Genomic DNA, 23,910 nt, shown 5'->3' on the forward strand with positions numbered 1-23,910 from the left:
ATCCCACACTGTGCTCCCATTCCCCTCTGCCAATCTTTGTTATTGTTTCAAATATTTACATTCTTTAGATTAGTTGAATATTTTTTCATAGTAAACATTTATGTATGAGTGCTTTGTAGCCATTATTATGTGATCCTTCATATGCTGAGTGATCCACTAACATACCAATTCTGTATGTAATACGCAGAGCCAGATTAGCAGGGATTGTCAGGGATAAACTGCTATTTAGCACCAGCGGCTCCTAGGCACAGGCATACAATGCTTAGGGCTAAACCCAGGCCTTATATATTACTTTTACAGACATCTTATTGCTACATTCTGAAACCAAGCTATTGACAAGATTAACCTACAGTATATTTTTTGGCTAATGTAAAAATAAGTTGTATATAATTGAGTTTGCAAGAGAAACTTCCATTGCTGAATTGAAATGCCTCCCACCTTTGTCTTCTCTGCTCCAAAGATTATGGAAAGACATTGCTCAGTCGTATACCTCCGCGCATTATTAATATTAAAATGTGGTCAAAATAAGCCACACCCATGAGCCACCTAAATCACACCCCCATCTGCATAAACCAGATCTACATAACCACGCCTTCTTTTTAAAATGTCATGCCAGTTTTAGGGGGGAATTCAATTAGCCGCGGTAATTTAACTTGGGCTAATTGATCCCCCGGGGCTTTTCAATTAGCTCTGAAGTGCAGAATTTATCCGGGATTTATTTTCACCACTGCACAAACAGTGAAAATAATCTTGTAAAACTAGGTGGTTATCAGGTACCGCGTCCCTTTTAACGCACGAGTCCATGAACTGTTCACGGTTTCTGTATGTTAACACCCATTAACTCTTGTTAACGCCCACTAACATGTCAATTTAACAATAGTTAACAAAGGTATAGGGTGAAAAAGTGAATAGCCTTGGGTGATAAAGCCCAAAGATACTTCAGTTTTTCCCTCGTGATAACTTATCACTTGTAAATGAATTCCCCCATAGGTTCTATCAGGACTGTATTGGATGCTATGTAGTTGACTTAAATATGCCCACATACAGTAGCATAACCAGTAATTATTATTATTATTATTGCCATGTCAAGGAATAGGGGAGGTGCATTTTTAAACACATTTATCACCTTTTACTGCACATGATTCCCAAGCCCTTAACATTAATAAATTGTCCAGAGAAGCCCGTTCACCAACATATCCACTTTAATCTCATTGAGGGACCTATTCATCATCAGGGGCCGTATGGCCCCCGATGATTAAGTATCCACCTTGCTTCAGGAGATATTTATCACCGGAGAATTCATCATTGCTCTGATGCAGGGACAGCTGCTCTGAAAAAAAGCTGTCCCCCGTATCCCCAGAAGTAGCAACGATCCTTACCTTCCCCGTCACCAGGTTCTACGTATGTGTGACCTGAGGTCACACATGTGCAATGTCGCCTGGGAATCAGTGAGGAGGTGGCAGAGGGATCCGCTCGTATTCCTCTTCGCATCCCCAGAACTCCTTCACATAGGAATGAGCGGGGCTACGAGAACAAACGACATCTGAAGATGAATATTGTTCTCGCTGGCAAACTCAAAAAACTTTCCATTTTCAGAGTTTGCTGGATATCAGGTGGTCCTACCGGACCCCTAATGATGAATGGCCCGTTAACTTAAATATATTTCCGCATGGTTACAGGGCCATTTAAGTGTTGATGAATAGGCCCCTGAAAGGCCTAAAATAAAACTTGGTCTTGGGGCCAGGTACCACTGGATCTATTCATTATCACTTAATTTCAACAAAAGCTGGTACAAATGAAGATTTTTACCTGCTTTTGTAGAAATTAAGTTTTGGGGCCAGTCATCATAAAGGTAACGCAGGAGATATCACAGATATCTACTGCTTACCTTTCACTCCTGATGTGGCCTCATACACTAGTATTTGGGATCCCTCCTCCTTTGTCTGGCTCCTTCCGCCGGACGCTGGGGCTTTGTGCGCCTGCACAAACTCTATTTCGCGCAGGCGCACTAGCACTGCCGAGTTAGATTCTGCAATACCAGGTTTCACTGCTCTGAAATAGCAATGAAAGCTTTTGGGGAGACAGAATATCGGACCCCGATAATTAATATAATGAATACGAATGTGCGCCGACTCCCGTGTTTTGGTTTTAGTTTTGGATCTGTATCTCCTTCGTGTTTTGGATCTGGATTGGTTTTTGCCAAAACCGCACTTGTGAAAATTGGTTCTGGTTTTGCATCTGTATCTTTTCTAAAATATCATAAAAACAGCTGAAATCATGTTTGCCCTGTTTTTGTTCCTACAGTATTATTAACCTAAATAACATTTATTTCCAGCCATTTCCAGTCAATTTTGACCACCTCACTGCTCACAATATTGATTTTATCCAGTTTAGGCCAAAAGGTTGCATCGAGCTAGCTGGTGGACTAAGCTAAGCGACAGTAGTGGGTGGCACTAAAATGTGGCAGTTCAGTTCAACATTCCAAATTAGGAAACAAATGTTTTTTATTAATCAAGACTGAGGCCAGAGGCAGTTTGAGTGTGAGGTTCTGAATTTGTTGTGGACCTGGGGTGGTGATAGGAGCAGACACAGAAGCCGACTTAAATGAAAAAGTGGGTTTTCTAATAAGTGACTTAGAAGACATGGGAATGACAAATGAAAAAGTCCAGGTATAGCACTAAAGTGCACTTGATAACTGTAGTGGGGGTTAATGGAGAAATGTCCAGATAGTGACAGGCAGGTACAGTCCAGTATACAATTATAGTGAGCTGTAACAGAATGCAGGTATGATGAGCTATAACTGAATGCAGGTATGGTGAGCTGTAACAAATGCAGGCTAGAGGTAATTAAATCAAGCTGGAAGTGAAATGAGGCAATGTGCAGGGAAACAGCAGGTTCAGGTGCTCAGGCAGGTGGGAAGGTATATGGAGGGTGCAGGGTTGGAGCAGGCAAGGTTCAAGCTAGAAGCATATAACAAGCAGGCAGGTAAGGCACAGGTACTCTCTCTCAGCCGCAGCTGAGAAACACGTTGCACTTGCAAAGGAAGGAAGGCTCTGGACCTTCCTTAATACTCAGTGCCACGCTGTGACTGGCTGTAATGAGCACAACACCTACCAGGATTGGACAGCCAGAATCACATGGCCACAAGCAAGATGGCGGCGCCCATGCCAATGGAATGGAAAGACTGCCAGACCTCACCAGGCCAAGTAACAATGTGCCCGCACAGAGCCACGTGCAGCCAATGCCCCTCGCCAAACACCAGCACTGCTGTCAGAGACCCCCCATCATAACGACCTCACAGGTAATACGCGGTGACAACCATGTCGAGAAACCCTGGCCGTGACATGGAGTACATATGTAGTTGAAGGCAGGAAAAGGAAGGGTTGATTCGTAGTAAATTTAATTTAAGTTTTGTATTCCGAAGCAAATTTATGAGGAAGGAGGGTAGAGCATGGGTGAACAATATGACCCATGTTTTACCCACAAAATCAACTTGGTGGTTCAAAATATTTTTTTAAATTAAAGGGGCATGCAGGAGATGCTGTCTGTGGCCATAAATATTACTGGACATTTTCGACATTCAGCAACCACATGTAGAAGACTTCAGCGGCTGTGGCAGTGGCACTGCAGTGGCAGAATGGATGGCAGTTTAATAAACTATAAAATTAAAAATGTCAGGCAGTAATAGCCCAAACAGCACATAATACAAAGAAAAGAGGTGAAAGATGGAATTGTCCCTCCCACCCATCCTAATGTTGTATATATTAAACAGGACATGCACAGTTTAACAAACCAACCACTTCAGCTACAGGGACTGCCAATTGTGGCTGAAGCAATTGGTTTGTTTGAGCCCCCACAAAAGAAGCTACCAATGGGCAGCTGACATTGCTGGCAATGATCTCTGCATTCAAAAACTGACTTTACAATATAGGTATGATCAGATGTCGTAATCGTCATCATCATCATCCCCATCAGTGTGTACATCCTCTTCTTCTCACAATATTAATTTGTCCCCGCTAGAATCCACCATTACAGACGCCTCTGTATTTTTTTTGTCTAAATTGCTAGTACAGGTCTTCCTTGTGGAATTTGTATCTCATTTGGGTGAACATCATCTTTTTGCTGACAAGGTTCCCGGCTGCGCTGAAAACTCTTTCAGAGTACACACTGGAGGGTGGGCAACATAAGTAAAGCAAAGCCATTTTGTGTAAGGGACTCCAAATTGCTTCTTCTCCCTGCCAGTAGTGAAACGGACTGTCTGACATGCCTATTTTGATGCTATCCCTACAATAATCATCCACCATTCTCTGAATGGTGACAGTATCAGACGAAGTCACGATAGACATATCATTAATTGCAGGCAGTGCTTTCAGACCCGACCAGATGTCATATGGTCATGATTGAGGATGTTTATGATGATGCAGGTGTTGGTGGTTGAGATTGCAGGAGCTTGGATCTAACAGAGCGAATGGAGCAGCTAAGTGGCGCTGGACTGATTGTTATGTTTTTAGCCAAAGTTTCTGAATTTGAAAAATACTTTTCAATTTGATGAATGCGCTGCAATTGACGTAACAGGGAGGAGGTTCCTAGATGGTGAAGTCCTTACCTCTACTCACTCTTGCTTTGCAAATGTTATAGATGGCTTGACAATTGTTGTCCGTATTTGGATGGAAATTATTCCACACATGAGAGGTGGATTTTTTTGCCTTTTGCCCTGACATGGCAATGGGATTTTTCATACCATGGGCAACATCTGTTGCCTGATTTACATAAACAATATCTTTGGCATCAACATCCTCATCATCTACATCCTCATCATCCTTATTAGCGCCAACTACAGAAATATCCTCATCCTCCTGGTGCAATTCCACAGAAGCATCCTTGATTTCTATGTCAGATTTGTGCTGCTCATCCCCACATTTTGCAGAGGGCAACCAAATGGTGGAAGGAGGATCTTCTTCAAGTAGAGTATTGGAAATGTCAGCCTCACACATGGCGACCGTGGACACACTTGAACTTTCCTCAGGGATCTGTGACTTTTCTGAGCACACAGTTGGTTCATGTGCCTTAGCAATTTTCATTTTTTTGACACATCTACAGGGACAAGTGCTAACTTCATCATAAGATGCAGAACCACCAGTCATAAATAAAGGCCAAGGGCTTATCCTTTCCTTGCCACTTCGTGTAGTGAATGGCATATTGTCAATTTTTTGTTTCTCGGCAGCATACTTAGCTTTTGATTTTTTTCTTTAACACTGTAAAATATTGCTTGTTTGATTTTACATGCCCTGACTTAAACCCTTGGGCACCAGCCTTCGTAGATGACGTCGAGGGCCTTGTATCTTCATTATGACTGCTGGCAGCACTAGTATGTGGTTCCTGCTCCCCTCTCATTTGATTGTCCTCCATATCGACAAACTTACACTGCAGTCTGACCGGCAGTGTCACCGAACAATAATAGTGTAACCACTAAGTAGCACACACACAAAAAATAAATCAAAAGAGATTCTTTTTTTGTGGAATGCTAATTTATTTACCTTTTTTTTTTTTACACTGGGGAAGAGCACCCCTGGACGAGGCAGCAGCCCCTTAGTGAACAACACAGCACCCCTGCTGAGCAGCGGAGTGCGAATGCGGACAGACCACCTGCAGAGTCACAAATATGTGGATGATAAACTGCAGCCTGGCCGGCAGTGTCACCGAACAACAATAGCGTACCTACTGGCTAGAGTACTAAAGTAGCGCACACACACACACACACACACACACACACAAAAATCAAAACAGATCCTTTTTTTGTGGAATGCTAATTTATTTAACTTTTTTTTTTTACACTGGTGAAGACCACCCCTGAATGAGGCAGCAGCACCTTGATGAAATACACAGCACCCCTTTAAGGACAAGAAAGCACCCCTACGGAGCAGCGGAGTGCGGACGGACCACCTGCAGATTCACAAGTATGTGGATGATAAACTGCGGTCTGGTTGGCTGTATCACCGAACAATAATAGCTTAACTAGTTACTAACTAGTAGCTACCTAGCACACACAAAAAAATGAAAAAAATAATAAGATTTGAATTTGAACGTTTTTTAACAATTTTTTATACTGGGGAAGAGCACCCCTCGATGACACAGCATCCCTTTACGAACTGTAGCCTTAACCCCTTGATGGGCAGGTTAACACAGCAGCACCCATTTATGTACTGCAGCCCAAGCCCCTTTATGGACAACACAGCAGCAGCCCTTTATGTATTGCAGCCCCTGCCCCTTGATTGAGAGGACAACAGTGAGTGCCATAACAGCACCCCCCACTTTATGTACTGCAGCCCCAGCCTGACAACACTGCACCATTGAACAAATAGTGACAAGTCACTGACAACAACACACAATACTGACTGCACCCTAGAAGAACAGAGCACGTCTGCTCTGTACACTCTCCACATTTAGAGTGAAAATGGTGCCGATCACCAGGACCTTTATAGAATCCAAAACCTGCAAGAATCCGATCACGGGAGGATGACGTTTTGCCTCATTTTTAGATACGAGTCACGTGGGAAAACCTAAGCTGGATGAGCTCATATCACGCTTATCTCTAATCTATCTATCTATCTATCTATCTATCTATCTATCTATCTATATTATGAATCACTCCTACAATATCAGCTGTTGCTGCACACAGGCAGGGATTTCTGAAAGGACATAGGACCTGATTCAGAGTTGGGAATAGAGTGAGATATCGTTCTCAACTGTGAACCTGAACAAACCATATTGCAATGCAAGGGGTGTAAATACTTACATTATTTTTTTACATGTGGGGTAAATACTGGCTGCTTTTGCATGTAGACCACAAATACTGCACAGCTTTATTATTACTCTACAATTTAGAAGTCAGATGTCAGTTTGGAAACACTCCTCCCAAATCTAAATCTCTCTGCACATTTTAAATCTGCCCCACCTGCAGAGCAGCATGGTTTCACCAAGATGATCAGTTGAGAGAGATATCTCTCTCTATTCCCAAGTCTGAATCAGGCTCTGAGTCTGTTCACTACCCCATCTGTGTCACCCTTGTCTATCTACTCCTACCCTTTAGAATGTAAGCTCTCACGCACAGGGCCCTTTTCTCCCATGTGCTTTTCCTTCTCTTACTATTACCTTCAGCACCTAACGCTTAACTTCTGCCACTGTACTACTAACTTGAGTGTTATGACCGCTGTTGCAGCAATGTTTATATATCATGTACTTATCCTGTATTGTCTTGTGCTGTAAGTCACTGTTCTCTTGTTCTGCTTTGTAAGGTGCTGCGGATCCCTTGTGGCACCATAGAAATAAAGGCTAATAATAATAATAATAATATAATAGTTATGTCCGGGAGACAAAGATCCTAGTTTCGGCTCTGCCTGCACCCACTTTTATTCTCTCCCTGTCTCTCCCCCATCTCCCATCTCTCTAGCTCTCAGCCCTGATTTCCCATTTGCCTCTCTCTGTCACAATATGGAGAAGATGAAGTAATGACTACATCAGTGCGCTGGTGAGATGCAGCCATTATTTTGTATCACATCTCCTCATGGTAAATGATACTTTCTAATAAGGCTTGTATGCAATTAGTTTCGCACCCGCAATACTTTTTCGCATGCTGAACTTTTTGCCTACATCGCGTATTTTAGCTGCGAAAACTTATCGCGCACATCCCCGCGATTCGCCATATTCAATTTCAAAACACGCGGAAACGCAATCGGTGAATGCAATCCAGGCGAAAAGTGCTGTCTGAATTGGGGAAATCAACCTGACACCCCTAAAAGATGCACTAACATAAAGCTATTTGGGGTACTTAAGGGGTGTCATTTTCTTCTAATTAGCGTCTTTGAACAATTGGTGAAGAAAAGTATTTAGCAGTTTTTTCAGGTGAAAATAAGTTGTCCAGTCAAAATTGGGGTACCTGAAAGTGGGTGCAAGCATGATTTAATGTCTTCAAAGTGAACTTTTAAATAATGCGAATTTGCACCCCCCAAAATGCACTTGCAATCCCCAAAACACTTGACCCCAGCACCTTATTTCGCTAGTTTGAAAACTTGTCCCCCCAATTTGCACTTTTTCACCCCCAAATTCAAACTACTTTTTTGTGGTGTTATTAAAAAAATTTTAGGTTTTTTTTTAACGCAGTTGTCCTTTGGGGGCTGTCCCAAGGGTTCTGAGTGGTTTCTCCACCTTTGTACCCTCATACAAAATAATTGCACTTCTTTTCTCCACCCATTCAGAGGCAAAACATTTTCACCTATTACATTGCATTGCGTTTTCACGTATGCAAAAAGCGGATGGTATTGAATACAGCGATACTTTTCCAACAGACGAAAAGTCGCAATCGGCGATACTTTATAGCGAATCCCGGCTTTTCGCACCTAATTGAATATGGACCACAGTATGTAAATCCTTTACATTCATTGGTGAAATATAGGCAATGTGAGGATGATTGTGACAGACAGCTTTTGTGATGTCACTAAGCCTATAAAAGTCACTGCCTGGCATAGGACACTGAGTTATTAGCTGAGTGTGTGTTGTATCTATATCTATAGATTGTTTCTTAGCGCTATAACTCTTTCCGTATATTGGATATCTTACAGTCTCAGGTAAGTTTATCTTAACCTAAATAATGTTACTAGCTGTTAGCCTACCAGGCCACAAGTTCTGGTGCTGGGATTAATTTGGTGATTGTGGAGGTGGTGGAGCGGATTACTTTATGTTTTATTTGTTTTTCATTATTTTACCTGCTAGTCATCATCATCATTCATGGGGTTTTATTTATTCACATTTTACTTTTTTGGGGCTTTTCACCCTTATAATTTAAAAATTAATCTAAAAACATATTTCAGCAGTTTCAGGATTATAGCTCTTAATTTGCTCTTATGTTCTTCTGCAAATTGTATTCTTAATTGTGCACCCATAAATTATAATATTAATGTGTTATCTGTGCTAATAAAACATTTGCTATTCTCTATATTATGGAGTTAGATTATATGTAATTATCTTAATCTATATTATGTTAACATACTGTAATTACATGTATTTAATGTGCTTCGGTCGTCTCCTAACCTTTAATACGACTGGATCATAGAGGGAAGTTCATTAAAACATCCCCCGTCTATTAGAAGTAAATATTTCCGTTATGTGGAGTAAGACAACATTAAGAAAGATGTATTATTAGTTTTTACTTCATAATAACTTCTAATTATGAATCTCATATTGTTCTATGTACTTGTTGTAATTCAAAAATAAAATGAAAAAGTGTATTATAATGCAATTTAAAAAACATAGATTAATAGTATTAAAAAGCAGCTGGCCGGGGAACGGTATAATTAATCATCATTAATTGATCTGATCTGCCAATCACTATATATCTCTGTTTTGCAATGTCAGATTTTCATTTTATATGAATGAATTAGTTGTAGATTAAAATAAAATATAAATTACACTGCTATATATATATATATATACAAAAGAATTGCTAGGAAAACACCTGCTTTTCTGAGAGCCTCTGTCAGCCCTGCTCACCCTACACTCCGTTCTATGCATTGCTAGTGGGAATATGGCAATAAAGTTTAAAACATGGATCCATCTTTCCACTAAAATGCATATAATAGTGTCTGGTATGTGTATGTATAGTTACACAGCCATCATGTGTCTGCATAATATATATATGTTTTAAATGTTTAAATTTCACTGCTCCTAGCCTGGTCGCTCTAACAGGCGTCTCAGCCACCAGCTTTTAGTAGCATCTGAGCCACCGGATGGCGTTTATCAGCATCTGTGTTATTTTATTATGACTGACGACATTCAGACTGTAGACATTTTGACCCTGTCGACATTTTAGTTATCATTGCTATGACAGTCAACATTTTAACTGTGTACACTTTGTCTACATTTAGACCCTGTCGACAGATTGAATATCAACATTTTCATTGTTGACATTTCTGTATTCATTGTCAATATTTTGACTGTGTCTGCACTGTTAACCTTATGACCCTGTCAAACTTATGTCCATGTCGACTTCTTTTGTTGTCGACATTTTGCCATTTGACCTTTTGATTGTCTAAGTTTTGACTGTTTGAATTTTGACTACATCCCATTGTAACATTTCCCAGCAGTTTGTCTGCTAACTGACACTATTCAGTTGCTGTGCTGCAGTGACAGCTCATTGTACAGTACTTCAGCATCATGTAAGATGAGTCTTGTTTTATGCCCACTATGGAATGGATTGAAAATACCTGTATATATGTAATGTAGGTAAAAAGCCAAAAACATGAATAAGTTATAGCAACTCAAATTATATTTTATTTGTTTCAGTTATTTGACAACCATTGTGTTTATCTTTCAGAAGAGACTTTACCATCAGTTCCACAAATTCTGTGCGCTATTAAATAGCCATGAATTTAAGACTTCCTTTTAAGAACATGTTTCAAGAGCATCCAGTGTTCTTATTATGTCTATATGGTTTCTTCTTCCACCTGAGACCTGCAGAACCCTTTTATACATCATATATGACTGGGCCTAACAAAAAGTTCACCATGGAAGAGGTACGAGAACACAATTCTTATTTATATCAGTAACATATAAATTATGTGAAATTGCAATGCACTCTATGGGTGAGTTGTATGAAAGTCAGGGCCGTAACTAGGGTAGTGTGACCAGTGCCATGGCACAGGGCACCGCAGGGCAGGGGGTGCTGTTTGGGCCTGTCAAATTTCCTGTTTTTTATGAATCTCACTTGTAGTTTTCTCTTCTTTTATCCCCAGCATCTCCTGGCCTCCCCTATCTCTTCCCTGGCCCTTCCCCATGAGGCCATTGCCCTTTTTCAGTTGCCTTTTTTTATGTCCGTATTTAAAAAATGGGGGTCAGATGCTTATTGGAGCAGCTGTCTGGCTAGGAGGTCATTAATAAATTGCCTCGAAAGCAGTTCCATAATATATTTATATGTAAAACTTTCCTAAAATAAAATAATAACAATAATAATATTAATTATATGTCAAAATTAAAAGTTTCCAACACCAGTAGCATATGTGCCAGGTTGATGTCAGGGGTACTTACACCCAACAAAGTCATAGACACAGGAAAGGTTCTTTAACACTTGACTGATAATTTAAAAAAATAATTTGCTGTTAAATTTAATTTAAATAATAAAAAACACCTATACTACAGCAATTATAATTGGGGAATGAAGCCTCCCTGGAGGAGTAAAATGTAGTCTGCACAGTTTGTGTTTTCCATCATCAACACTACTGACCAGCATATATGCACCTCTGTGAAGGTTTACCTTACCCGTAGTAACATGAATATGCCCTTTCTGTACCTGGACTACATTTCAAATCCCCTTTCCCTGCTCTTCCACTCCAAACAAAAGGATGCGCAAGTGTATGATGTGACCAAGTCTGCATATGGACATAGACGTGCGCTTTATTGTGGATGAGCATAGTATAAATTTGCATATTTTACATAAAACAAATGGGTGAACGTCTAACTCAGCATTTTTTTTTTTAAAGGAGGAACTCTGTCTGTGAAAATACTCTGATTATGTCCCTCATTCAGAGCCACTCGCAAACAGCAGTACGCTCGTTGCGTTCCGATGTTGACTAACCACGCATGCGTCGGTGTTACACTGCGCATGTGCGTACGGCAGATTGCGAGCTTTTTATCTGTCGTTCCTAAAATAGCGTACAGGAAGTGACATGTCAAATGTGATTGACAGAACAGGGCGTTTTTGGGTGTTGACGGGGGTGGAGATGGAAAAACGCAGGCGTGGCGAGGCGTTTTTGGGGCGTACATACATTAGCAGATGCGAACGTCAAATGTGTTCGGACCGTCACATACGTCACTGGAACATCCTCTTTCCCTTCAAAATGCTCGCACAGTTTCGGGTCTGGATTACTCGACCACATTGGCGATGGCCTTCTCCTCCGTCCCGGGACTCCACGATGTTGCAGCGATTAATCGCGGGTGGTCACAAAAGCAATTAGTGTTGTATTGAAAACCGGCTTGGTATGTGTTTGGAAAGCAGTTTATTGGGATAGCACAAAACCGTACGCAGGTGGAAATCATACCTGCTAATGTCAGGATTACACAATCAATTGGCGTACATTTTTTGGGGTTTTTTTTGGCCTCAATTTGTTGTTTATGGCCTATTGTGACAATAATGTCATCATGTTTTAATTAGCTCCCCTTTTTATTTTTAATGTGCAATTTGCATCGTTATGTGTTTTTTTAAACGTTCCTTCAAGAGGCCTTTTTTTTATACAAATGAAATGGTTTTTGGTGTCCTTTTTTGCCTTTAGGGCCAGGATTAAATGTAACCCATTTGTCCAATAATGTCACAATACAATGTCATATTTTTTTCATAAATTTATTGTTTAAACACAAACCAATTGGCATAATATTTTTTTTTAGTTTTTCTGCCAAAGATACTTTTTTTCAAAAATAAATAATCAATAACTGATAACATAAACGTACAAAAATAACTTAAAAATATTTCACAAGAAAGGAGAGGGAAGTTTTGACCAGAAAGGAATATGAGCCAAGCACAGAAGGAGTGTGGGAAAAGTCGCCATTGCTGTCACCGTTTTTTCGCCCGTTTGGATGGGGGAGGGTGGGCGCCAGACCGGGTCCGGGATGCCATCGGGCTGGCCTGTCCAGAGGCAGATGTTGTGGCCTCTGGACTAGGCACAGGGCTAGGCACATTTGGAGGATTGGCTGATGTTGTGCCAGAGGTGGAGGATCCTGATGTTCCGGCAGGAAGGGAGGTCGGCTCCACCATGTGCTGGCAAACGAGCTGCTCCAGGGCATCGGCGATGCGGATGTTGGCCCTGGTATTTTCCGCCAGGGCCTGACCAATGGTCACGTTGGCCGCAGCATTTTGCTCCAGGGCCTCAGCCACCCGTAGCAGACTGGCGTCCATCCTCTGCAGAATCTCCGTATGGAAATCCGATTTGAAATTGAGTTCTGTGAGGAGGCCCACTGCCTGCGAGGGGGCACGCCCTGGACTGGCTTCTGCAGGGTCCTCAGCCGGATGTACTGGTTCCTCCCCTGCAGAGCCAGCAGAAATTCTGTGGCCAAGGCTTCCCTCTGGAGCAGACTCATCCGCCTGTGTCTCTGTTGGAAAAATGAGAAAAGACTCACATTAGAATCTACATATTGGCACAATAGCATTTCAGAGTTGGTGACATCACAATACTTACCTGGGCCAACATGAGGAGCCGCAAAGTCTGGCATGTCCATATCCATGTTGGACACGCCAAACACCTCCACAGGCTGCACACACCCCTGTGCCAGCTCTTCTAAATCCATCAACTCCAATGACACAGGGGTGGGACCCCCACCTGTCCCCCTTGCATGCCTAGCCCTGTCCGCGAGTTTTTGCTTTAGGCGATATTTGAAGTCGCCCCATCTGTGGGGAAAAATGGAAGCCATTATCCTTTGGTTTAAAATGGTGTTTGTTTTTAGGGGGGGCAAGGGTTTACTTACCGCCGTTTGACATCCCGGGCTAGACGGACATAATCACCCACCGTATTGACAGCAACGGCTACCTCTTCCCACATTCTCCACTTCTGGCTTAGACTCATATTCCTGTCTGCCTGTGGCAGGATGTCCACACACTTCTGGATCAAAACCTCCATCTCCTTTCTTGTGAAATGTGGCTGCCTTTTTTTTTTGGCCGCTTTGGCCGGAATACTGGGCCCAGCAGCCTCTTCCATGTCATCCTCCTCACCTATTTGTGTAAATTTACAGAATTCACAAAATCACAACTTGCCTCATCTTATGTTTCAAATTAATCGTTGATAGAAAATGCATGAAAGACTTACCGCCTGACTCTTGGGCATTTTTTCCCTGGTCTGTCGCCATGTCTGCGGTCCAAACAAGAAATACACCAGAATTTGAATGTGTTTTCGTGACGTATTTATACATGCGTCCTTATTTTGCGGCCGCATCATTGATTGTGCGGCCCTATGATCCCTCCTTAATTTGTGCGGGAAACGAAACACTATTTATGGCTTGGTGTGTCTCAAGTCGAGGTGGCGTTTTTGGATTGTTGGAGGTTATCTTGGCTGGAGTTTATTGATTGTGTAGAAAGGAGTTGGAGGTTGGAGAATCGTTTGTTGTTTAGATTTGCGGTTTTTTTTCCGTTATCTTTGTTGGTTTATATTTTTGGGACCTCGTTTGTTGATTTGGTAAGTTTTGTGAAGTCTAACTTTTGTTCAATTGTTGTTTCATTGTGTTTTGTATATTTTGTAATTTTTGGATACCTAATTTATTCTATTTTAGATTTTGTTTATTTTCGACCCCAAAGACCTTTTGATTTTGCATCTTAGATATTTGCTCTTGGTAAGTCCATTTTTTATCTTGTATTAGCGAACTAATTAGCGCATTTTTAGTAGTTACTCTTGTGACTTGTATTAGCGAACTAATTAGCGCATTTTTAGTAGTTACTCTTGTGACTTGTATTAGCGAACTAATTAGCGCATTTTTAGTAGTTACTCTTGTGACTTGTATTAGCGAACTAATTAGCGCATTTTTAGTAGTTACTCTTGTGACTTGTATTAGCGAACTAATTAGCGCATTTTTAGTAGTTACTCTTGTGACTTGTATTAGCGAACTAATTAGCGCATTTTTAGTAGTTACTCTTGTGACTTGTATTAGCGAACTAATTAGCGCATTTTTAGTAGTTACTCTTGTGACTTGTATTAGCGAACTAATTAGCGCATTTTAAACAGCTTAATAATCATTCTAACTTTTTGATGGTTTAGCTTTCGCTTTTTGAGCCAACATTTCGACCCGTTTTGATGTACTGTGTTAAATGTCGCTTTGCGGTTTTGCTAAATGGGTGTTTGGCATATTTGAACTTTGGTCTAGCACAAAATGTATCCACAAAAATGCACAGAGTGAAATGTGTCAAGTAATTTTGTTGTTTATTTTCAGTTTGGACGTATCATGACAATACCCCGGCATGTAAGCAGCAATAGATGGTATCATCAAGCTAAGTTGTTTTAATATAGTTTGGGGGTGGGTCAAAAGCCTTACTTTTAAATTTTGGAATTTCAGGTTGATCTGGGGAGGATTGTTCTGGCCATGCTCCCGGAAGCCGACCAACCTCAATCTCATCCCAGGCGTAGGCATCGTAGGCATGCAAGGCCCCAGATATTTCGAACACGTGTCACCCTTTTTGGAATGCCCGATGATGAGGTTTTAAGACGCTACCGTCTACCTCCCAAAATCATCATAGACACTCTCTCATTAATAGAAAGTGATCTTGAGCGGCAAATTGACAGTCCAACAGCAATACCACCACTGACGCAATTTATGGCGGTGTTACATTTCTGTGCCTCAGGATCGTTTCAAACAACGGTGGGAATAGTGGCGGGCATCTCCCAATCCTCCTTTTCCCGGATCCTGAGGGCAGTGATGGAGGCACTTTTCAAGCACCTCCATCATTTTATTCAAATGCCTTTGGATATGGGTGCCCTTAGTGTGGCCAAGGCCAATTTTTACCAAATAGCTGGCTTCCCACACATCATAGGGGTTGTGGATAGTACTCACATACCACTTCAGCCTCCAGCACGGCTGGAGGCAATATTTAGAAACTGTAAACACTATCACTCCCTGAATGTAATGGTGGTATGTGATGCCTCCCTCCAGATCCTGTCCCTGAATGCTAAGTTACCAGGAAGTGCACATGACTCCTTCGTCATCCGGCAATCAGGGATATGGCAGAAATTAACCAACCTACAAGCTGGTGATGCGTGGCTTCTGGGTAAGTGGAGACCTTTAGTACATAACAATGTTAAGCTTGATACACAGTGTTCCTGATGTTGTCTCTTATTTTTCACAGGAGACAGTGGATACCCTTGCATGTCCTGGCTGCTCACTCCTTATTTGGCTCCCACACCAGGCCCACAAAGTGAGTATAATTCCGCACTTACAGCCACCAGGCAAGTTGTGGAGCGCTGTATCGGCCTTTTAAAAGGCCGATTCAGATGCCTCCACCGCTCTGGTGGCGAGCTCATGTATTTGCCGGATATGGTGTCGAAAATTGTGGTCCTGTGTGGGATATTTCACAACATCGCCATAAGGAGTGGTGTCCCAATGCAGCCAGAGGATGCCTTACCTGAGGATGGCCCCCCGAGGTTGGTCGGAGGTCAGTATGTGGGGGGGCCATACGCGATGATGTGGTGGCCAGATTTTTTAGGTAAGTTTGACCCAAACTACAGTGTTTATACCTAATGTGTTTGTGTTTGTTTGCGAACATCTAATTTATTTTTATTTTTTCACCATCTTCTGTTTGTTCACATAATCTTTGCCACTCCAATGCTCACTACTTCCTGCTACCCTTACCAAACCTGGATCTGGTGATTTTGGCCATATATTCTGGAACCCATATCGCAACGCCATGTTTGTGGAATCATGTTGGCATGGTCCTTCGTCAACCAGTTCTTGATTGTTTTTTTTAATTAAATATTTTATTTGTATGTGTTGTATTTGAGATTATCACTGTTTTTTTGTTTTGGGACTGACCACTTTGATTTCTCATTTATGTTGTGAATAAATGTTTGGAGAGTGAAATGGTCTTCCTTTTTTTGGACGTTAACAGCAAGTGGAACCAGGTTAACACACCTTACAATTGACTAAGGGGTAATCCAGTACTGACACCAGTTGATGTAAACTGAAATATGTTTGCAGGTTCCCAACCCACACCAAAAGGAAGCCTGTCCAAACCTTTGGATTTTGAAGATTGGCCTAAGCAGCTTGCACACCAACTAGGAACCTGTAAAATGGCGAAATATCTAATTGACACTACACCCAAAAAGGGAAATGACATTGTTACTGTTATGTGTTTCTTGTGGCTGTTTAACATACAAATACAAAATACAATCTAACTTTTAAAAAATGGAAATCCGTGCAGGAACAGTCTACTTATGTCAGGGAAAACTATTTGTGTTTTAGAAAAAAAGAATGAGCCAGAACGTATATTAGAACTACAAAATTTATTTACAAAACGAAAAAAAAAAAAAAAAACTACTGGCGAAGGATGCCAGACAGCCGGTCAAGGGCCACAAGAAGGCCAATTACATGTTGGCGCATCTGGCCAACACAATCCTCCACCTCTTGACGACGCCTCTGTTCCTCTGTGGGTGAGAAAAGTGTGTGGATTAATAAAACAATAGGGAATCCACATTAAAAAAACAAAAACACAACAAAATCACTCCTAAACCGAAAAAAAAAACAAAAAAACAAAAAGGGGGTGCTGGCAAAAATACAAGGCCTATGTACAAATTCACACAGGTGTGATATGTGTATGTTGAAATCAGCAGGAAGAGGTAAAGGCAAACTGCTAAATCACCAAAAGTAAACCAAACAAGCACGAATAAAGGCACGACACATGATTACATACAAACAGTTTGTGGTTAAAAAAAATGAGAAATAAAAACATACCGGGAGCCAAAACGGGAGCTCCGGAAGTCCCTCCATGTTCCTCCTCGGAGGAGTCTTCATTCCCCAAAGAACGGGGAGGGGTAATGATGGACTCCGGGGAGGGGGTAATTGGAAGAGGGGTGGGTGGAGGAGAGGGGGAAGTGGGACGGAGGGGAAGGAGGCCCGACAGTTCCGGGAGAGGGTCTGGGAAGGCTGGGGAGGAGTGGGGTATAGGGGAAATATTTGGGGTGGAGTGTTGGCTGGGGGTTGGGGATAGTGGCCGGGAACGCCGTCTGGCCGGACGGTGACGGCGTAGTCTTGGCTGTCCTCCTAAAATATGTCAAACAAATTGAGGTTAGTTTCTGGGCAAATCCGGGGCCCAAATAAAAAAAAAATAACCAGCAACAAAAAACATGCAAAAAGGAGTAGAATGAAAAAAAAAGAAATAGAGGGAAAACAAGCACACGCTGATATGAGGACAAATAATTAATAGGACAGACAGGAAAACATGCACACGCAGATATGAGGACAAATAATTAATAGGACAGACAGGAAAATAAGCACACGCAGATATGAGGACAAATAATTAATAGGACAGACAGGAAAACATGCACACGCAGATATGAGGACAAATAATTAATAGGACAGACAGGAAAACATGCACACGCAGATATGAGGACAAATAATTAATAGGACAGACAGGAAAACATGCACACGCAGTTTGCCCCACAAACACAAACATGAAAACCACAATACATAACACTTACTTTCAACGATCTGCATGCGAAAGCATGCCAGCAAGCGGGGCGTTCGCCGTTGCAGGTCTGACCACCTGCGCTCAAGTTGCCCGATGTTGTGGCGTGAACCCATCGACCGCAGGCGGGACCGTGCCTCCGCATACGCGGAGCGCTTCTGCCGGTTGGTGATGGGTGGAGGCTGGCTGGTGATCCGCCTATCCATCACCTCCGTAAGCACCAGCAGCTTGCGCCTGGGGAATGCGGAGGCTCTCATGATGGCAATGGAGTTTTTCATACAAAACATTTTTGATAAAGTGTGGCCAAAATTTCTGATTGGCTAATGTATTTTGGAAATTAACAGGAGCAATTTTATTGGTTAGTGTATGAGTCATGTGTTCAACAGGGCCAGAAATCTCTGGAGAGTTATGATAGGCTTGATGCAGTGACATGCGTTTGCAAATTTAAATAAAGAAATGAACCCCGGAAAATATGCGGGGATCCACAGCAATAGAACAATTGTTTAATTGTGGTTCACATGTTTTTTGAACAATAAAAGCGAATGTTCCATCCGTACGTATTCTGCGGGTAAACACAAACACGGACAAGAGTAAAGTTTCTTGCATTGTGTTGAAAAAAAACAAACAATTAAGCTAATTGATACATTGATTGGCATGATACGATTGAGGGAGGAAGGCAGAATAAAGGAGCAGGTAATCGACATCTGACAAGGCCACTTCCGGTTTCCCTTGTGCGTGCGTTCCCTTCAAGCCATTTCGGGGATGTACGCTCGCTATTTTGCACGCTCGTTAGTTAGAGGAGGGGTCGCCTGAGTTTAGGGAGGAATTTTAGATGCGAACGAAAATACGAGCGAGCCATTGAATTTAAATATTTTTGTACGTACGCCTAACGTACGTGCGCCCGCTTGCGAGTGGGTCTGAATGAGGGCCTATATCTCTTATAATGGAATTATAATTCTACTAAGGATCTTGTCTCCTGGTCATACAATGTGTTAATACCTAATTTGCCTTTGAAAATATGACAACTGATACTCAAACTCTGTTTTCACTAACATATTGCTTATAATGTGTCTTCTTTCTCCTCAGGTCACGAATAAGCTTTCCCCAATATGGACCAACAGTTTGCTGCTTCTCCAGCTGCTAGTGCTCCTCTTTACTGACCTCTGCCGATACAAACCAGTCATTGTGTGTCAGGGCCTGTGCCAAGTCATCAGCTACAGCCTACTGTGCTTTGCTTCCAGTTTCCGGGCCATGCAGTTCCTTCAGGTTACCTCAGCCATGGTCTCTGCATGTGACATTGCCATCTTCTCATATGTACACAGTGTGGTGGCTGCTGATCGATATGAGAAGACCATTGTCTATATCCGAGGGTATAGCTTGCTAGGCTACACCATAGGTGCTGTGTGTGGTCAGCTCATGGTGTCACTTGGTCATTTCTCCTACTATTACCTGAACATTATTACCTTGGAAAGTGCATCAATGGCTTTCATCATCTCCATTTTCTTGCCCATGCCCAGCAAGGATCAGCCATGTTCAGAGTGTACAAATGACCACATCAAACACAGACACATGAACGCTGTGCACAGCTGTTGTAAAATGGTGGCCAAGTTCTTCAAGCAGCAGTGGCTGGACTTCCGCGAGTGCTATTCCTGCAGCATCATTACCTGGTCCTCATTGTGGGCACTTGTGTCAGTTGGATACTACCAAGTGATTGGCTCTTCCCAAACACTCTGGGATAGCTTGGAACACTCTGACAGTGTCTTTGTGCTTAATGGAGGCGTGGAAGCTGCTGCAGCTTTGCTAGGTATGAAATAGATTACACAGTCTGAGTAATTATGTGTCTTCATCACATTAATCTCTAACCCTATACACTAACTAGGGAGGACAAGGTCCTAGGCAAATATCCCTTTCTCATTGTGGCTTTTCAAATTTATCTGTCATTGGCTAAACAAAAATAGGGGAGGAGCATACAAAGCCATAGGAAAACCTCTTAGATGTCTTCACAATTATTTCTTATTACATTATAAGTCATATCCCTCACTCTCATGTCAAAACACTGATGGTTAAAATATCTCTGAAAAAAGAAGCAGACTGGGTGTATTCCATTCCCTGTGCTGCTTCTGGACCAGATAGCTCTCAGCTAAATATAACATATATATTTCTATTAATACATTATCTGTATTAGGCAGAGTTATAAAAAAAAACTTATTAGACCTGCAAATGCAGGATTTCCAGAGGTACATAGGTGCCAGTGGTCCCAATGAGTGTGTGTGGCCGGTCCATGAAGAGGTCTCATAATTAACACTTAATAAGCTATAGTCTGCCTCAAAGGGAATCGGTATAAAATCCCCACAGTCGGGATGCCTGCTGTCATTATACCGACAGCGGCATCCCAATGCTCAGGATCCCGACAAGGATCCGGTACGTATGGTAATTTTTCCCCCTTCTCCCTCTAACACTAACCCTCCCTACCCTGCACCCTAACCCTCACTGTTAGTGCCTAAACCTGACCCTCCCCTCTAGTGGTGCCTAATTCTAGCCCACCCCATGGGGTACCTAACGCTACCCTCACCCCAAAGTCTAACTCTAATATCCATGATGCCTAAACCTAACCCCCTCGCGGCTTAGACCTAATCAGCCCCGCTATACTTATGATAAGAATCCCGGCTGTCGGGATTCCGGCGTTGGCATATCCATGACTTTCGGGATTACAGTGCAGGTCTTCCGGCTGGGTAGTGGCATTTCGTTGTCGGGATTTCGTTAGACAGGATGCCGGCTGTAGGTATAATAACTGCATCCCGGTAAGACACCTGTCTCCTAGCTGGCAGCTGCTCTCTGTTCTCTCTAAGCTGATGAGTACTCAGAATCACACACACAGCACACTTGGTAAGAGAAACTATGAGCACTGGGCATGTACAGCAGCTTTGTACTATCCCCTAAACTGCATATTGTATTAAATCATTTAATATAGTTCTGATAATGTGGCAACTTGAAACCCCTGTGTTTTCCTATGTGCTATGCCAAATACATGTTTTAAAAATATGTTTTTATAGAGAACCGATACATGTTCATTGAACATGTTATACATTCTTCAAATTCTATTTCTCTTATGTATCAAAAATGGGTGATAACATTAATTTTAAGTACCTCTGGTCATATCAGGTCAGTAAAATACATGATGACACCTGATAGCTACTCTGCACCTGTTTGTTTCCTGCAGATATATTTGCACTCTCCGTGATGGACTGCATGAAGACAGACTGGAGCTTCTGGGGAGAGCTGGCTCTGTGTGTCCTCTGTGCAGTGGACAGTGCTGCCATATTCACCATGGCCTACGTTAACAATATCTGGGTGGGATATGCTGGCTACATTGTATGTAAGGCCTCCTATAAGATACTTACCACAATAATAATGTAAGTATGCACTCTGTACCACTACTACTGTCATGCCTATGAATGTCATATTTCTACCATGTATAGATCTATAACAGTCACAGACTATTTAGTTTCTTTTGCATATAAAATAAGCAACTTCATTATTATCCCGTTTGTTAGTCATTATATGCCCCAATGTGCTGTGTACAATGGCCCTGAGTCAGAGATGGACACAATGCTGCTGTTTGCACAGTTATAGTAATTACCTGTAACCTGCACACACATATGAGTCACACTGCGCATGCGTCTCGTGTCATTACTGATGTTGCTGATGTCACTCGCAGTCAGGATTTATTCACAAAGTGATTGCCTGGAAGGGATCGTTTATGGGCGACAATGCGGAGGTGACGACTGAAATGCAGACGTGACGCGGCCGTTTTCAGTCTCTGTCAGTGACTGAGATCCTGTATGCAGAAAAAATGGCTCCAGCGTCTCAGTTCCTGCGCCCATTCTGTATGACCATAGGGTTACTTTGAAGTCAGATAATCAACTGATCTGCGTCCGAGCTGTTGTTTGGATTTGCCAGGCTGCAGATGTGACGTCTCATTACAAATCCTGGCAGCTGTGGCATTTGCATATTTTTGCACAGCCGCTGTGTACAAATCCGCAGTCACTGTGGCATTAGTGTATATTACTGAATCAGGCCCAGTACCACTTACACATTAGAACAATCCGCAGTCACTGTGGCATTAGTGTATATTACTGAATCAAGCCCTGTACCACTTACCCATCAGAACAATCCGCAGTCACTGTGGTATTAGTGTACATCTCTGACCTGGGGCATTTTAAGAGAGGAAGGGGTCCGCGTGCACTACACGTGCGGGGCCCCCTCCTCTCTCCCTGGTGGCTGGCAGCCGACTGACGCAGCTGGCCAGCCACCGGAGCATTAGTAGACTCCAGGCACTAGAGTGTGCCCGGAGTCTACTGCGCATGCACAGAACGCCAGAAAATTGGCCACGGCAGCCATTTTCCGGCGTTCTGTGCATGCGCAGTAGACTCCGGGCACACTCTAGTTCCTGGAGTCTACTGTGCATGTGCAGAACACCGGCAAATGGCCGCGGCGCCCATTGTTCTGGTGTTCTGAGCAGCAGTGACACCCGACTCGGGACCTCAGACAGGTAAGTTTAAAAAAAATATGGGTGCAGTGTGTGCGGTGCAGGGCCCCCCTGGACCCGGGGGCCCGTGTGCCCTGCACACACTGCACCCATTATAGATGCGCCACTGCCTCTGACTCTGGCCCAGTACCACTTACCCATCAGAGCAATGCTGATTTACAGTTGTAGTACCCTACAGTTCTAGCACCAATGATGATTATGTATAAATACTATTGAAATGTACAAATCATCAGTACCAATCACAGCATATAATCAGACGTCTGATTTAATGACCTAACTTACACCATACTTTCTGACATTAGAAAACTCCTCTTGCGGAGCCCTGTTCCAGTCCTGTATAACACAATGATATATGTCTGGTCACACTGCTATGACTTACAGTACCCACAGTATCACCATGTCTTGTTCTGTGTTATATAACTGGTGCATGTCCCACTCCTATCCTAGGGTGAATATTGCTGTGAGTGTGAGAAAGGAAAGATACGCTTTGGTTTCTGGGATAAACAATTTTGCATCCCTGCTGCTGCTAGCGATTGTGAATATAATAATGACTGGCATCAAGCAAGATATCCACAATCAGGTAAGGACACCATGGCCACCATCACATTGCTTCCAATAAATATGTGCAAACTATTAGGTATATTAGGATGTGGCCCTGTGACATGTCCCCATTGTCATCACTCTAATGGTGTGCCCAGCACTCCCAAAGATGCTGGGCTGCCCCCAGGCTCCCAGTGCTCCCCCTAAACTTCCTGCCCTGTCTGCGGGAAACTGTGACCCATGAGTGGGATGGCAGGACAGTCCTAGAAAAGTGGGACAGTTAGGAGGTATGCAATAAATAGGCCCCTAGACTACTTGCTACTATAATAATTTCTCGGCTCATACTGTAACTTTACTTTTGTAAGATTATATTTTCTCTGTTGTGTTTCTTTTAGTTTATCATCTATGCCAGCTATTTCCTTATACTATCAGGGATCATTGGTTTCATCGCAGTCTGCATAATGACTAGCAAAAGGAAAAAAAACATCAGAGACCAGCAGATCACCGATAACAGCACAGGGTGTCCATAACACAATGCCATCAAATATTTCTGGCGGGTGGTCCCAGCATCCAGCGTATCTAAGCAGAGCTTCTCCACCCTCCAGGTGGCTAAAACATC

At 42.5% G+C, this 23,910-nt stretch overlaps 1 protein-coding gene across 1 annotated transcript; it reads left to right on the forward strand.

The window, feature by feature from the left end:
* Nucleotides 1–10,418: 10,418 nt before the first annotated feature.
* LOC148481339 (thiamine transporter 2-like) lies at nucleotides 10,419–20,017 on the forward strand. Its single transcript, XM_088453696.1, has 2 exons — nucleotides 10,419–10,568; nucleotides 19,289–20,017. Exons 1-2 carry the CDS (start codon nucleotides 10,419–10,421, stop codon nucleotides 20,015–20,017), a joined length of 879 nt encoding a protein of 292 aa, XP_088309822.1.
* Nucleotides 20,018–23,910: the final 3,893 nt, after the last annotated feature.

The sequence above is a fragment of the Taudactylus pleione genome, unplaced genomic scaffold, assembly GCF_031769625.1.
Source record: "Taudactylus pleione unplaced genomic scaffold, aTauple2 ptg000585l, whole genome shotgun sequence".
In the NCBI taxonomy this organism is placed as follows: domain Eukaryota; kingdom Metazoa; phylum Chordata; class Amphibia; order Anura; family Myobatrachidae; genus Taudactylus; species Taudactylus pleione.